General features: G+C 30.4%; 1 protein-coding gene and 1 long non-coding RNA gene across 3 annotated transcripts in view; one reads left to right on the forward strand and one right to left on the reverse strand.

Moving 5' to 3' along the window:
* KIFAP3 (kinesin associated protein 3) overlaps positions 1 to 18,365 on the forward strand; it is a 145,700-nt gene that overhangs the window by 110,634 nt on the left and 16,701 nt on the right. For both annotated transcript variants that reach the window (XM_055323683.1, XM_055323682.1), the window contains exon 19: positions 5,180 to 5,279. In XM_055323683.1, the coding sequence (XP_055179658.1) occupies positions 5,180 to 5,279 (100 nt within the window). The remainder of the gene's footprint in view (positions 1 to 5,179; positions 5,280 to 18,365) is intronic.
* The window catches only part of LOC129508712 (uncharacterized), a 56,774-nt gene that overhangs the window by 9,754 nt on the left and 28,655 nt on the right, over positions 1 to 18,365 (reverse strand). The window lies entirely within an intron of this gene.

The following is an 18,365-nucleotide window of genomic DNA, read 5'->3' on the forward strand; positions in this document are numbered from 1 at the left end:
ACAGTAGTTATGAAATACTGCCTTGTGTTTCAAACCAGATGGAGTATCATTAATTTCAGCCAACCAGAATGTCTTAGTTCAGTAATGGCAAGCAGCTGTTCCTTACATATTCAGATATTCATGAAGTAAAGTGATGCAAAATATATATGATACGATTTTTTTTGTTAACCGGAATCAAAATTCTGTGGAATCAGGTTTCTTGCTTTGAAGATTGATAGCTACTTTTCAGTGTGAATCAATCACTAGTTTCCAAAACTGAATAAAACTTTTAACCACCTCAGTGTTCAACTTTGTTGTTTTAATATGATTAGAACTTCAGAATAAATTTCTAAAAAATGATACCACGTTCCCAAAATTAATCCACTTAAATTAACCTCTTAAAATGAAAATCATAAACATTTTTCTGAGATATTTTATAATTAAAATGTACAACATATGCTTTTTTGAGATATAGGAATTATATATATATTTTTATATCAAAATTTAGAAGCAGCCACAGCTGATGAACAAATAAATAAATAATTTTAAGTATTTGGGAAGTGGAATATTAGGTATCCTCATAGTTGTTTTGTTTAATTCCTGTAGTCTGATGTTATAGTAGACATTTGACAGTGGAGGTTACATTGCTGCTATGAGTTTAATAAAGATAAAGGCCTCATATCAAGCCATCTGTATAATTTTAGTTGATTAATTATTTTACCTAGTTTGTTTTGCATGAATTGTTCAGCTTGTGGTATTGTGGGATCTCTTAATATGTGTCATGGAAATCAGATAATATGTCTTTCATTGTGTGCAGTTGTGTCTTCAGAAACACAAGATAGATTTGTAAAACTGCAGATACATTTGAACACTTGAGCCATCTTATTTAAGTCCCTGGTTCCCCTTTAGGCTGCTGTTTTTATCAGAGATAAAAACCTTAGTAGCTTTTCAGCCATAGAGGTTAAGCTAAAGGGTCTGTGATTCCCTGGGTCTTATCTTTTACTTTAAAATAAAATAAGACAAAATCAGAGAGGGAGACAAACCATAAGAGACTCTGAATCATAGGAAACAAACTGAGAGTCACTAGAGGGGAAAAGGTGGGGGATGTGGTAACTGAGTGATGGACATTAAGGAGAACACATGATGTAATGAGCACTGGGTGTTATATAAGACTAATGAATCACTGACCTCTACCTCTGAAACAAATAATGCATTATATGTTCATAGAATTTAAAATAAAAAATAGAGCAGCCTGGGTGGCTCAGCGGTTTAGTGCCGCCTTCAGCCCAGGGCGTGATCCTGAAGACCTAGGATCGAGTCCCACGTCAGGCTCTCTGCATGGAGCCTGCTTCTTCTGCCTGTGTCTTTGCCTCTTTCTCTCTCTCTCTCTCTCTCTCTGTCTCTCTCTCGCTGTGTGTGTGGGTGTGTGTGTCTCTCATGAATAAATAAAATCTTTAAAAAATAAAAAATAAAAAAATAAGAGTAAAAAAAGGAAATAGCATTTGCTGCTTCCTAGTCATTAATATTGCCCTCTATATTTTCAAACTGTTAAATATGTCAGAATGTATGTTTCCCTCTTGCTTTTATTTTTAAAAAGGATCTTAAAAAATAAATAAATAAATAAATAAATAAATAAATAAAATAAAAATAAAAAAAATAAAAAAAAATAAAAAAAAAGGATCTTAGTATTGTCATCTGAAAATAGGAAGCTAGCATCCTTTTTCCTTAGAGTCTAAAGTTATTGTGATTGTAGTCACTGAGTAATTTACTCTTCCATCATAAAAATGATCATATTTGCTTTAAGCACGTTATCCATAAAGGAAGTATAATTATATAATTAAATGACTTTTTACTTTTTTGTTGTTTGTTCACCAACTTGCTGAATCTTATTCTTAGCATTTAATATGTGAATATATATTTCTGGAATATAAAGCTTACAATGCTTTGTTTCTGTCTCAATTATTATAAAATCATAGTTTTCATTTACTTATATGTTTCTGTGATATCTCTTACTAGCTATAACCCAATGAATTATAATTTTTCTATTTTAGTAATTTGTTTTTCTCATTTTCTTCATTATCAATATCTTTTTTCTCCCATACAGTCACAGCCTTACTTTTGGCTAGTTCACTAAAGAGCCCAATATTATATTTTCATTTGACTTTAAAAAATAAAGTTTATTTCAGTAACAATACATAAGAAGGTACTGAGTTCTTTTTTTTTTACATTTATTCATCATATCTATAAACCAGTTTTTGGCAACTGACTTGCAAAAATCAGAAGGTTGATAAATTACCTGTGCTAACAATAAATTTGCTTTGATTTCATCCTTGTTTCAGAACATACCCCATTTTACTTATAGCCATATTTATCTTCATTACTGGGAGCACCTCAAAAAGGTGTATTGTATAACTGTGGTTTAAAAGGTTTCATATAATTTAATAACCTAAATGTTTATAATGCTCCACAGTTTAAAAAGTGCTCTGGTATATATCATCTCTGTCTTCTGTTTGTTCTCTGGTAGTTTAAATGTTCCATAAATTTTTTGGTTCCTTGTTGCTATCTTTGAATCAAGGTTAGAGTAGGAGCTTTAGGACACTCTTAGATTTATCTGGACTTGATTGTCAAGAATATACAATTCCTTTTTATTACTTCTATAAAAGAATTAATTTTGGATGCAGAATGCTAAAAAACAGATAATTCCAAAAAAGTTGAGGTGTTTGAGTTGAGGATTTTGGTTATTGTATAATTTAATTTTTATTCTTCATTCTAGTAAAGAAAGATTGCCCATATAGCAGAGCTGCCTAAATTTTGTCAAGACATTTTAAAGGACACAGTAGAGGCCATAGCTTACTGAATGGAATGGCTGTGCTCTCCAATTATTAAAAATTTCAGAAGTATAAATGTCCAACTTACATAATGTCTGATTTATTATATTATTCTAATTGTATTCTAGATTTATAAAATTGCTGACTGAAATTTTAAACTCAGACATTTTTAATTTGATATCTATTTAATGAGCTCCTAGTTTGTAGTTCCTTGTATTCCTTTTGAAGACAGTGGGAGCTCCAGATCAAAATGAGGGTCTTGAAAAATTGACAATTTTTCGTTTAATTTCTTCTTAATCTGGCTTACTTCATTAGGTCATGTTTCATGTATAAACTTTTAAAATATAATTCAGGTATCGTTTTATTTGGTTATATTTATTTTCTGAGTGTTAGAATCTTTGTTCTACTGGCATGCTGAATATCTTCATATTCACTTTCAAAGTGTGATAAATATTTTATTTTGGCATTGTACTTAGTTGTGTGCCACTGATATTGGCAGATTTCTTAAACCTTGATCTTCAATTATTTGGTTTTCATTTAACAGAGGAACTTAATTAATTTCTGTGGTCTTAACCTTGTTAATTTTAGCCAAACTCCTAATATGTGTAAAATATATTCTAAGTGCTTAGCTCTCAATCTATTGGGTCTTGGTTTTTTCCATAATTTCATTTTTTGTAGCTTTTTTGGATTTAACTGGTCTTTTGATTTATTAACTTTTCAAGGACATGGATAATGGACTATTAAATACTTTTACCTCTTAAATATTTAAAATTCACTAAAGTAACAAAGACATTCGTTAGCAATTCAACAATTATATAATAATGCAAATCTTTAGTAGATGACGTGTAACAAATAAGTGGTACAGGAGTCATATGGAAAGACAAATCACCTACTTACTTACCAACACTTATTACTTAACATTACCATTCACTTGATTTGTAATAACTGTACTCCTCAAATAGATTTTGTCATTTAATTGCTGCCTGTCTTTCAAGACTCAAACCAGTTACACCTCTGCCTCATTCCTCCCCAGTTAGATTTTTCTAACCCCTACAAAACACAGTATCACTTTATACCCTCCTCTGCCTCCAACACTCATTCAGTACATGCATTCATTCCTGTTGTAGAACGTTTATTAATGAAGTGTATTATTTAATTGCATCCTAAGTGTCTTATATTTCACTTAATCTAAAATTCTTGAAAACAGAAACAACTTTTTGTATTTCCCACAGAACCTAGCAAAGTATTATTATGCAAACAGTAGGTCTAAAATGGTTATCTGGTGACTAAATAATCTGCTTACCTTGTGCCAACTTTATAAACAATGTTGTGAGTATGACCTAGCCAACATTTATCTATAGATCACTTAACAACCCAGAACACTTTTCAGAAAAGGAAACTTAGGCCTGAGAGCTTTCTAAATAATTACTACAAAAGCCATAGACTGAAATACATTTCTTCCAATGCATAGGTTAGCCCTGAAGCCATCACTTAGAGCTTTTTCCCTAGAATTCTTTCCTTATTCATAACTTATTCATAATTCTATCAGTAATAGGCTATCTGGTTTCTTAGAATAAATAAGAAAGTAGTATCATTCTAAAATCAGCAGGAATTAATAATAAAGACTTAGATAATGGAAAAGGAGCACTCTATAAACAAAGAAAAAGAACTGGAAAGCATAGTGGTGTAGAGCCAATTAGCATAGGCAGTCAAATGTAGCTAATAGCCTGGGGCACAATTATACAGTAATGGATATTAAAGATTAAATTATCAAGAAGTAATATAAAATAAGTTCAATGTATTTTCTAAAAACACAGAGAATGTAAAATATATTTACAAATATTGCTAACCCAAGTTTGTGTGTGTTTTTTAAGGTTGGCACTGAAAGTGTCAGGCATTGCTTATTTAGAAATTTACTTACTTGAAATCTCTAATTTCTTAATTATACTACACAAATGAAGCTGTCTGGGTATAAAATGTTGCTCTTTACTGATTCCATGCTGTTTAATGTTTCCTTACTCATTCTGTTTCCTTAGCCTGGACCATCCTGACTATCCCACATTACCTCACCTCACCCCTTTTTTTGTTTTTTACACAAGGCTATACATCCCTTGAAGGCAGAGATTGTCTTGTCTCTGTGTTAGTGTATTACCACCACATAGTAGCTGTTCAATAAATGTTCAGTTCTTTTGCTTCATCATTGTGAATACTTATGTATGGTCTTCTATATTACCAGAGAGAGTAGCATGTCATGCTAACATTTCTCTTTCCAGATTAAATAGATAATTTTCTATTGTGTTGCTTGATAGAATAGTTTCCTTTTTATTCCCTACCAGTATGTTTCACTAGTTACCAATTTTCCTTCTTTCTAGATGGATTAATTGCCTCTGAAGGAGCTATAAGTCCAGATTTCTTCAATGATTATCACCTTCAAAATGGAGATATAGTTGGGCAGCATTCATTTCCTGGCAGGTAAATAATAGTCTTTCAAGAAAAATCTAATATATTGATGTTTCCCTTGTTTTCGAAAAACTAGAATTCTTTTCACTCCCCATTTCTCTATTTTCATTAAAGAGGAAAAAAAGCCCTCAATATTTTCAAGAACATGCAAGTTTGATTTTAAATTAACCTATGAAGTCACATTTTTCTATATTAAAAAAAATGGAGATCGCAGATCTGAAAAAAAAAATGCTTCATTGTTTGAAAAATACAGGCTGTCCATTGAAGTAGACAGTACTTTTGCCAAATTAATGAACTCAGATTGTTTCCTGAGTGCTTTCTAAAGCTAGTAAAATATAAGAACACAGTACATGCATTTTAATAAGTATTCAGCATCACTATTTTAAAAAGTCTTATGACAGTTCTCAATAGCTCTTATGTGCCTATAAAAATAGAAAATAAATGATAATGTCTATTGATGCCATGGATGTGGTGGAAATATAAATGGTTACTATCTTTTTTGGAAAACAACTAAAAATATCAATTAAAAAATCTGTATACAAAAAAAAAGTTGATACTTTGGTTAAATTAAAGACTATTTATCCTTCCCTGAATGGCATTCAAATAAAATGTTTAAAGAAAAAAAATATGGCATGCCAGCATTGTTCTACAATTATAATAAAGTTTCTCCCAGCAGATTTCCCGCTTCATTACTGGTGGCATAGATTTTTAAAATTTTATCAGAAAGTATGCACAATATTTCCCCCTTCATATCATTCTTAGAGGTCAATATTTTAATTTAGTCTGACTGTTGAAATTTTGCATTACACTCATTTAATATATAGGTGGAGTCTTATCTGCCCCCAAGACTTTTTTTTTAATTGTTCATTTAATATCCTCTTCTAAAATTTCTTCTACTTTTCATTAATATAAATTATTTTCTCTTTGAAGGGTGTATTAATGTATTTTTTGCATGAAAGAATGCAGTTGTGACCAATATGTTGTAATTCTTAAATGGTCACTTATAATAAGCCATTTTAATCCAATAATTATTGCAACCAATATTAACAACCTATCATATATAATCTATTTTATGAACATTCATCATTTATTTTAACCTGCACAGCAATATTTTAAAGCAAGTATTATTATGGCCATTTTACAAATGAAGAAATAAAGGCTCTAATAATTTAAGTTTAAATAACCAACTCACATAAATAGGGTGGTAGAGAAAAAAATTTGAACTCCAAAGCGCAGGTTCTTTCTAGTATAACATGATACCTAATTTGGAAGGAGACATGGTATACCATCATGAGTTTTAGTGGTTTTTTTGTCTTTTTTTTTTTTTTTACCACAACTCACATTAAGAAATACATTTCATATTGCAACCTAGTGCACACACCCAGATATGATTATATATTTGTTAATACATATATACCTATACATATAAGTAAAACAAAAAAAGTGTACATGGTAATTAATCTTACTCCTTGCAATGCACAATTATATATTGTTTTAACCTATTCCATTTCATTTTTGAAGTACAGATTGCAACCTTCTATGTGATTTCACAATTCATTGATATTTGTGACCCAAAGTTTAAAAACATGTTGAAAACTTAGGAGTATTATATGAAATGCAGTATAACCTTATATATAGTTCAGTGTTCTGTAAGCAGACTTTAAATAAATAATAACACTTCAGAAATAGTTTCATTGGTATACTGGATTGTCATGGTAAGAAATTCCTTGCCTTAGGACATAAAAGTTAAACATGGTTAAATATCAGAAAGCATATGGCTTTTGATTGCTTCTGATGTTTTTGTCTATATTAGCTGTAATTATGTAAATATAGGATCTGTTTAATCATTGTAACTACTATATTCCATCATATGACAATTCACTGTAAAAATGTTTTCTGAAATAAAATTGGTAAAGGAAGAAGTGATTTGGATGTATAATCCTGATTACTTATATGAAGATTTTTGCTGATATCATTATAAGATTAATTATTGTGCCATTTATGTTTCACTATGAACAACAACATTATTTTGGTATCTCCTGCAGATATTTACTGATCTAAAAGTAGACTGATACTAATATCAGTCTTATTTCTGATTATAATACTTATTACTGATTATATAATAATGCATTATTTTTTTCATAAAGAGTTGCTTTCATTTTTTATATAATTTTATAATTAAGAACCTGAACACTTTCATTAAAATTGATTATTCAAAACAGTGAACATATGAGCTTAAGTCAGCAAAATCTCTCAATTCTGGTTTTCAAAAATGGTCATTTTATAAACAATAGAAATGTTTTAAGAGATGGTGGTGCCCAATGAATAAATTATATACTGTGTCCAAAGATTTCAGGATTTTATTCCTCAGCTCTATTAATAACTTTTTTTAAAAAGTCATTTTTTATAAAATGACTTTGGGAAATCTTACCTTTGTACTGTCAGTTCCTTCTTAAGGGTAAAAATATTTCAGTAGCTTCTTCTACATCATAAAAGACACATCACAGTAATGGTAGCTTAAAAGATTAGCTAATAAAACGTACTAGACTATTTTTTCAAATCAAAGGAGTGAAATACTTATTATAATCACTTTGATTTGAGAATTGTTTGACCTGTAAAAAGAACTTCCCCTGAGAAAGCTAAGTCTTTCATCTCTTGTCTTTTGTAATTTTTCAGGCCTTAAATCACATAACTATATCATTTTCTCTTTTTATTTCCAGAAGAAATAATTTACAATGAACTTCCTCAGCATTTTTGTAGGTAATAGATCAAATAAAAAAGGACTCAAAATTGTATCAGCAAAGATACAGAGAAGGTATACAGCATAGCCAAATCCTCATCTTTGCTTTTTGCTACATTTTGTTTTATTAACCTACTCTGTCATCATTTACTCTTTTATTCAGTCATTTTTGCTTGATTAGGATTCTTTTTTAATAGGATTTCTGTGCTCTTCTTTGATAGTAACAAACCAGACCTTAACTCTGGCTTACTTCTTAATTCTGCAAAGATTTAAGCATTTTAAATTGCTATATAATTATTCACATATTTATCATGATTATTTTGCTGCATAATGTCCCAGATGTGAAATTTTAAACTAATGGCTACCTTTTGGCTTCTGATATCCAGTAGGTAAATTTAAAGCCTATTAGATCAAATAACATTAACTTAAAATACTACTTTTGAAACTTTTTACTTTAACAAAATAGGAATATTTTTTGAGAAATGTGAACAGAGGGTATTGGACTCTTATTCTTTATCTCCACTGGAAAGACGAGAATATGCAGCCTCAATGGGCAACATGAAGAATTTGAGTTAACTCTGAAATATGAAAGTATAATGTCTTGATTGAATTCTGAATATGGAAAAAGTTGTTCTTTAAATACTTGTAAAAAGAGGAAATGTCACCTATTTTGAGGGGTTTTTTTTCTTTAAATCAGGGAAATTGTCCAGATGACTTACAATTTTTTCCCTGTTCTTTATCATATGTTTTTGATAAATAAGCACCATCAAGTTATCTGGAAGAAGAATTTTATTAAATTAATGTATAAAATGTGAATTTTTATCTTTGCCATTGTTTTTAATGATTCGAGAACATGAAATGGTATGACAGTGCCAAATGGCATACACTTCAGGCAGTACTCACAACTTCTCAGTCCTTGTGTTTTTGTTTTTGTTTTTAACATATTAGTTTTAGTGGGTTCAGGTAAAGTAGATGATCCCAAGTTCCTGAAAGGTAAGGAATAAATTTCTCATTTGTGTGATAAGAGGGTTTTTTCTTAATTGTTCAAAGAAAAAAATCTTCACTGTATTCCTAAAATGACAAAGTTTAGAAATAGGACAAATCTGTTAAAATGAGGACACTAAGCCAGATTTAAAGAATTGTTTAAACCATTTAAATTGGTATTTTTCTTAAAATCCAGGTCAGGGGATCCTTCTTAATCTGAATGCCTGCATTTTTGTAATATAGCAAGGCAGTTTAATTGGAAACAGCGAAAATTGTTAAACTCCTCTATCCTATTCTGCAGGAGAGACTGAATGTTTGATAAAATAGATACTGGCAGTTGGACAGCAAATCCTGGGTTTTAGACATGTGTCACTATCAGTTTGAACCTCTTGGCGCCAGAATTTCCCAACATTTAGAGGTGATGCAAAATACATTAGGGCTCCAAGGCATTAGCTATAGAGTTGCCAGCCCCAGAGGGTTAGATGTAAATCTTCCCCCACCCAAAAAAATTTGAACTGGTGTTAGAAAGTAAAGTGGAACTTGCTATTGAAGCTAATTAAAAATAATAGGAGTAGGACTAGCTTTTTTTCCCCTTATATACAATATATCCGTACCATATTTTTGGACCGTTTTTTTATTATAACTCTTACTTTTCAAGACTAACAAGAACCTCATGTTGAGTATTTTTAAACTGCTTCCAGCTTTTACAAATCAGTTTTTGTTGCAGTAAAAATGGTCCATTTTTCTTTTATAGGAATCCAATTTTCATAAACTGGAAAAAAAATTGCAGAGACTGCTTAGGTTTCCTTGGGGCTTTGAAAACTATTTTTTCGGAGGGCCTGGAGTTTTTTGTGGTTGGCACAGTGATGTCATTGACTGACCATTTCACTGCAGTCAAAGATGAATTAGATGTGTGCATTATCTGAGCCATCTGATTCTTACACTTTCATTTTCTGTGTGTTTTAGATAGCCTGCCTCTTTTTTTCCCTTTCTGATAATACTTAGGCATTAATTGTTCTGTCCATTATATGTATTACATACATACACACTTTTTATTCCATTCTAATTTTTTTTCAAACATTAAATCACAGTTGAAATGGTAGTTGCACTTTTAAAAATCATCCCAAATAGAACAAATTATTTTCTTAATACATAAAAAATAATCTTTTACCCAAATTTTTAAATGTATAATTTTTCCTAAGACAAAGACTCTACATGTCAAAATTAGACTTATTTCTTTAGCTTTCAGGCCACTTTAATTATACTCAACTACTTAGTTTTTTCACTTGAAAAAAAGTAACCTCAACATTACATATTCTTAGTCTAAATGCCATTGTGTAGTGTTTATAGAACTACATGTTATTTTTAGAACTATATGAGATTATTTCAAAGCAGTTATTCAAAAGAAATCAAATTACTGTCTTTATTTGGCTAGTCAAGAAGTTCTTTTATATTGAGAGGAACGTAAATATGCCATAAAATACCTTCTTTTTGATAAGTCCTATATCAATTTTAATTGATAACCCAAACTCTTCTATTCTAAAAAAGTTTAATGACCTTCATTAATGAGTAAGTAGTATAGAAATTATATAGAAGGATCAAAAGAAAAGCAAAAGAACCTCCTAGAAATAATTCTTTTGATAGATATTGAGACCAGCCATTTGTTCAGCAGCATTTTAAGATCTAAATGAATTGGTATACATTTATGAAATCTTTTAAAAGATAATAATTAACTAAAATACCGCTTTATTTAGTGTTATTAAATTTTTATCAAAAATTATTATAGCTTATTATTTACTAATTTCCTATTGATTTTTCTCAGAGAACATTCATTAGAAGCCTTTAAAAAAAAAAAAAAAACTCTGGCTTACTTTAGTAATTTTTTCCAGACATGGTGGTTACAAAATAAAGCAACCAGATTCCATTTTCACCTATCAATTGCCAAAAGTTTTTTTAATACTAATACCCACACATAGGAGCAAAGAAGTACTCTGATACACCCCTGCGGGAATTTAAATGGATAAAACCTTTGTGAAATGTATTTGGTAATAGAAAACAAGATCCTTACATTGTTCACTTCCTATAGCCCTGTAATTTCATTCCTAATGATTTATCCTTATGAAATAATCAGGAATAAGCATCAGATAAATAAGTTATTAAAGAAATAAGTGATCCTGCGTCAAAGTGTATGTCACTGAGTGTAGGGAGTGTAGTGTACACCTATCTAATTGTGGAGTATATGTTGTTTTTAGCACCTGCTTTTGTGCCACATGATTTTATTCATAAATTATATTACACCAGTGTTCTGATTTAAGAACATAAATATGAAGATCAAAATAGGTAAAAAAAAAAAATAGGTATATTTAGCAGTAGGTAATCATTTAACATTAAATTCTCCACTTTTTTAAAGAATTGCCTACAGAGATCTTTTAATTTGATTTTTTTCTTATTGAAAATTCTTTTTAAAAAAATGTTATTCACCTATAATGTTTTGATAGCGTAAAAGTGAGTATACATACCACTGCCACATCTTTGATTTCTAGTAATGAAAGTTGACAGTATGCTTGGAGTATTTGGTCATTCCATTTATATTCATTTACATGTATTGAAACATTATGACAAGATTCATTGATCTAATCTTAATATATAAACATTTTCATTTTAAGATAAGCCTATTACTAAAGAATGTATAGTATTAAAAAATAAAAACTTACTGAATGGTTTGATACACAAGGCATTATTATATATTTTATTGACTCTGTTCTTGGCATACACATTTGCATAGGTCTCTAATATTTGTTCTTAGCTGTATCTAATCTAGGGTATTTGCAAGAGTTACTTCTTAGTTTAAATGCAATTGTGTTAAATCATGATTAAGACACTTATAGTAGAATCTCTGTATAGAAGAAACTGATAGGGTTGGGTAACAGACTATATTCTATTTACTTTTAAAAGTTGCTCTGTTTCAGGTTATATGATTTAGTCTAAAAATAACTAGATCTGTGCAAATATTTATTACAATTGTATTTGGTTATCCAAATAGTATTGTTCTTAATATATGTAGACATGTATTTCAAGCTTAGTAATTAGTGCTATATAATAATAATTTTAAGTTCTTCCTCCTTTCATCAATAGTAACCAATCAGAAATGTATGGTGAAATTTCTGAAAATGAATAAAACCATTTATAAGAAATAATACTGTGACAAGTGAAATTATATCTAAATTAATGAAATTTTACTTTTAAACTTGTGGGATGGTGAAAACAGGAGAACAAGAGTGGCAATATTTATGTAACACAGTTCTGAAAATTAACCCAATGAAAATAAATGGTTTTTACACTCTGAGACCCTTGCTGTAATTCATACATTAAATTGCATTTTTCTTTCTAAATACTCCCAAGGGCAATTCTGCAAGGTTTTTTGTTTGTTTATTTCAGAAGATGAAATGTCTTAGGAGCCTTCTAAAAGTTTTAAGGAATAAAATGCTTAAATTTTTTTTTGGTCTAAAAGTATACAAAAACCAATAATGTGTATTTAGTTAGCATTTATATCATCATGCATTTCAGTTGATCATCAATAGTGTGTGAAGTAGATAAGGGAAAGAATAGTATTGTCCCTATTTTAATGAATGTAGAAATGAAGGCTTATAGATTTTTAAGGGACTAGTCCAAAACCAGATAGTTAATAAAAAGTGAAGCCTTTAGTATTATACCATTATGGCCTCCAAAAGGCAAGCAAATTTATTACTCTAACAGTGAACTGTATGTTAGAGTGTCTTGGAGTAAATGTTATTAAAATTCAGAGTAAGATATGTAGCTTTTGTTATGCAGCACAATATTGTTTTACCTACTTTGCTTTAATACATTTGACATTGTCTATTGCAGATTGGTGCTTCAGATTCTTGGAGACAAGTTGCTAAAAATATAGTAACACATTAATTAGTTGACTACTGTTAAATTCTTTTAGGTACTTACTAGTTCATTAAGTTCTCCACAGAATAATCTAGTCATATAAAAAATGAGGATGAAATGAGCAAAATAATCTCAGTCTATAAGGGTCAATGTCTCATGCAAATCATTTATTTAACTAATGAACTGAAATAAATGTTTATATATATGATGCTGTTGTTTTAAGCCTGTACACAAATCCTCATATATTGGTCTTAATTATCTTATTTGTTTAGACATTTTATAGACAGCTTCTTTCTGGCCTTGAACAAAGGCAAGGAAATTTGGTTCTGCTGCTTGGACACTAATGATTTGCATTTCCCAAGGAGAATTGAATTAGGTTTTATTAGTAAATTGGGCCCATAACTTTTAAGGCCAGATTTTATTAGATTATCACACATCAGCATTAGCAAATTGTAAACTCTACTGAAATCTAGAAAAAGAGGCCAAAATTCAAGGCTTAGAATCCTGGAAACTTGGGAAGATGTTTTATCCTAGAGAAGTTACACTCCTGACTTGGAAAAATATTTTAAGTGATTAACTTTCCTTTGGAAATTTAGAAGCAAGAGAAGAAATTAGCAACAAAACTATCCTCATAAGTTTGTGGTAATTTTCAGTGTGGCGATCTGAGCAGAGTTTTGGGAGGCATACATGTTATATATATAAAGTCCAAAGATGCTCCCAAAGAAAACCAAATTTATTGTCACTTTATTAGAACTTTTATTTAGATGGAAGTCAGCATAACAGAGTCTATAAATAAAAAAAAAGTAATCTATGACTAGATCCTATAAAAATGTTAACACATCAATTATGGTGTAGCTTTGTACTAGAAGAAATGACATGGGAGTTAATCCAGTCATGACTGGGAAGTTAATTATATCACCACCTTTTAAGAGTGATTGTCTAGTGTTAAAGTTTATACATTTTTTATATCTATTAATCACATTTTTGTTGACTCTACCAATATATAAAAATTAGTTGTAAATTTAAATGGAAAGAAAGTAGAAAGTCTGTCAGCAAAGATGACTGCTTTTATGACATGCTCTTAGTTTAAAAAAAAGGATTTGGGTTTTTTTTTTAAGGAAATAGAATATAAATCACTATTATAAAGACTTGCTTACTGACATTCTAATGAAAATAACAAAATTATAAGTTATTTATTTGATAAACACCACCATCCCCTCCAGAAAAATAAGGCAGAGGAAAACACAGCATGTCATCTCTTATTTCCTGTAAATCGGGACTTGTTGATATTGAGCTTACTCCTAAACTCAGAGATATTTTCTCATTTAAGGTTGATTTATAACTCATCTGTGTCTTGATTTAACGTGATTTAAGTATTCATGAACAATTGTTAAAAATTCCTTATATTAGAAATGTTCAACCAAATATTTTTATTTGTTTTTTAAAAAAACATGAAGCCTAGAGCAAATAGGTTCTTAAATATAATATTAATTAATTCCCATATTTCCCATATTGCCCATAGTCCTTCCAGATGTGCTATTACAAATAGCTCACCCTTCAGATATGAGCCATGTGGGTTCTGTAAACTGATTTGCACTTATTTTGAATAGGAATTGTATAGATTGCAGATGAATTATTAAAGTATATGTATAATTGCCAAATAAATCTAAGAGCAAAATATTAAACTGTAGTAAATGAGAAAAGAATGTGCAAATGAAGACCTGCATGCTTTATTTAATAAGTTTAGTGGTTACCTTCTCAGTTTCAACCAAAAGAAAAGAGTTGCCTTTTTTTTAAGTTTTTTGGTTATTGTGTTTTAAAAAGGGGGAGGGGGTCTATAAAACTGCTTACAGAAGTATCTAAGACAAAAACAAGGAAATATAATGTTCTAAACTCAGCCGATCCAAACCACTTGAGCTGCTATGACAGCTCATAAAACTGAGAGTAGTTTTTAACTGGGCTCTGTTTTACATTGCCAAAGTGAATTTTCCTTGCAGGAAGTAGCCAGAGGGTTTATTTAGTTTCCAGTCCATGGCTTTGATCTTTCTGTACTGTCACATCTCGGGTTACATAGCCCTTTTTCACTGCAGTAAATCTGCAACAGTTAATGAGAATAAAATTTCCTCCTCCTTACTGATCGCATGCTGTTAAATGCCAAACCACAGCCAACTGCATATTTGCAAAATTTTAGCTACAGTGTATGAAAACAGTGCAATCAATTTAATCTTGTTGTCTTTGTAATTCATTTTATTGGGCTTTCTTCCTTTTTAAGTGACCTACTTTATCAAGTAAGTGGTTGCAAAGCCAAAGCTGGGAGAAAGATTTAGAATGTTAATAAACTGAGAGGAGAAAGGTGTGCATGTGTTGGGGAGGAGGGGTGAAGAAGTGGGTGCTCATGTGTATATACCATCATTGAGTTTCAGATTGGGTCCTATTTAATACTTTTGAAAGATGAAGCCTACCTTTCTCTTCAAATAAAATAAGCTGATTTGTTATTATTTTGATTATGTTTTATGTTCCATTTCAACATAAATATTTACTTAATGAGCTTATTTAATAAGTCAGAACATTATTTTTCACTTTTGATTGTAAGGAAGATTCTGTAGTTTTTAATGGAATTTAAAGGATTTCAAAAAAGTTGATCTCTACATTATAAGAGCTGTTCTTAAAGTAAAAATAACTTTTTTTAGTAAAAATAACATTTTTTATAAGTATCTACTGAACCATCTTAAACAAATGGGTCATACTTGGTAATATTATAAATATCTATTGAATAAACTGATGGAAATTCAAAATCAACATTAAGCAAGCTGATTTTGTACATTATCAAATGTATACATCTTTATACTGAAGTACAATAAAATTTTATATTTTTTTTCTTTTGTGGCTACAGTGAAATCTCTCAGTTGAGGCATTATTTGATTCAGTTAGTGTATATTGTTAACTTTATTTCACTTACACCTTTAATCTTTTCTTCTGTCTTGTTTTGTAGTTGGCAACTGGAACTTAACTTCCCTCTCAAGAAATTCACACTTAGAGGCCATTTTAGATGATAGCCATTGATAAATATACTTAACTGATATTATATGTTTATATAGATCATGTGTACACATATAAATATGATATATTATAAAATAAATTAGATATAAAAGAAAGAAATCTGCTTTTAGTTTCTCACTATTAAATTCACAGTTCTGTTACAGCCATCTGCTTTCACAGAGTAAGGCATTTCTACTCTCATAAGAATCAAACTGTTGGTATATAAATCAACACTGCATAATACCCATTCATTGATTTAGAGCACTGTCATAAAAACAGTGACTAAAAATGTATTGAAGAGAATATTTCTAAATGGGAGGCAGTAAAGTCACATCTCCTAATAAAACAGAGGGAGGACCTTCTTTGGGAAAAGTGTCAGTTGCTAATTACCACAAGAAGAAAAGAGGGTAGGAAAGGAGTGGCTTGAAAATTTTAAAAGGCCCTAGGTCTTTCCAGCAGGTATTAACATATAATGTAGAAATGTTGAGCTTTAAAATTTTAGTTTGTTCTCTTAGAATTATTGTGTTTTTCAATAAGCCTGTCTATGTGTACTTAAACTGCAACATTGTAGTTTCAGGTTAAAAAAATTATTGAGGCTGAAATAAAATTTTAGCCTCTGTATCTAGTATGGAAGGTTGTTCCATAGTCTGTTTCTTTGTTTTTCTGTGTCAGACCTTTAGTCCATAACCCACCCAGAATTCTGTATTTGAAAGCCCATAGAAATTTCTGCACAAAATAAACATTATTTTTTTTAATTTTTGTTGTTCTTTAAAGAAAAATCTTAAATAAGTGAATCTCCTCGAAAAAGTTTGTTTCTGAAACATGCACAGTCCAGTTTTAAATGAAATTACTGGAAAGGAATAGAAACAACACAGGCTTCAAATACCATACAAATTGAATCTTTATTCGAATTGTATTATTTGAAAAGTTACTCTCTAAAATGGTTGCATCTGACTACAATCAGATATGTTGATTAATAATGATGGTATTTATTGAAATACATTTAATGAGTGCCAGGCAGTATGCTGATTGTTGTTTATCGCATTCTTTATCTAATTTAATCTTAACAACAGCTAAGGGAAGAAGACATTAAGAAAACCAAAGTTTATGAAGTAAAGCACCTTGCTCACAGTTATCATTCTACCACTTAATATCTTATTTTTACCCATCTTTCTTTCTCCCTTCTGTTATGATGAAGAAAGTGTCCTTTTTTTTCAAAGTCCAATCCATTCATTTTGTTCAGTCAGTCCTTCTTGCTTTCCCAAAGACTTCTCTCATGCCACCCTTCTTTTCCCCTCTTTGGTCATTCTTGCCAACATATAATCATAGTCTGGAATCCCCCACATCACATTTTACCCACTTTTTGTTTCTCACTTCCCTTCATGTAATACTCCTCAAAAGACTCCCATCTACCCTTCACGTTCTCTAGTCTGAAATCACCATTTTCATACTGCCAAATCCAGTGGACCTTTCTCATCTTTAACTCAGCAGTGTTTGACACAGATGTCAAAGCCCTGCTTTTTGAATCTCTCATCTCTCAAGATACCCCACTTCTCTGATTTTCCTCTAAGCTCTTCTCCATTCCTTTCCAATGTTCTGTACTGGATATTCCTCTTCCTTTTCACCTTTACACTGCTTGCTTTAGGGTTTCAGCTCTGTTCTCTACAACACCTCCTACCTAAAGGATTTCATCTAGATTCCATGGCCTTAAATACTAACTATAAGCTTATGTTTTTATCTGAGACCTCTTCTCTGAGCACCAACCATTCCTGTCACAATTTAACAGATCCAATTGCATGTTTCATAAAATCATCAAATGTAACTTTGATTTCCTACATGCAAATAAGTCCTTCCCCTAATCTCCCATCTCAGTGAATGTCTTCATCATTCCATAAGTCAAGCCATAGACTTTGGAGTATCTATTGGTTTGTTCCTTTTCTTCAAATACTACTACTTCAGAGAATCTTTTTCTGACAAAACCATCAAAGCAGCTCTTTTTCCCCCATCCTGTAGTTACTGCTTTAGCACCCTAATCATCTGTTTTGTGGCTCACTTGTGTATTTACCTCCTTCCACAAGAATGTAGTCTCCAGAAGACCAGGAACTTAGACTTTCTTATTCAAAGTTATATCTACAGTGCCTGGCATACACTAGCCTCTGGGTACATGTTTATTTTATAAATGAGTTATAAGGGTCAGAGCTGTTACTCAAATATATTGTATGTCTTACTTCATTTCCCATGCTGTATTTTGTTTTCAATGTTAACTTTTTTGTTATAATGTCTTAATTTTAGATTTAATCTTTACTATTTCAATATTCTTTCAAATGTACAATGCATGGTATTAATATGTAATCGATATATATAATATGCTTGTATTTTAAAATTTAGGATAGGAACTTATGCTATATGGGAAAATTTTGAAT

The sequence above is a fragment of the Nyctereutes procyonoides genome, unplaced genomic scaffold (assembly GCF_905146905.1).
Source record: "Nyctereutes procyonoides isolate TBG_1078 unplaced genomic scaffold, NYPRO_anot_genome, whole genome shotgun sequence".
NCBI lineage: Eukaryota > Metazoa > Chordata > Mammalia > Carnivora > Canidae > Nyctereutes > Nyctereutes procyonoides.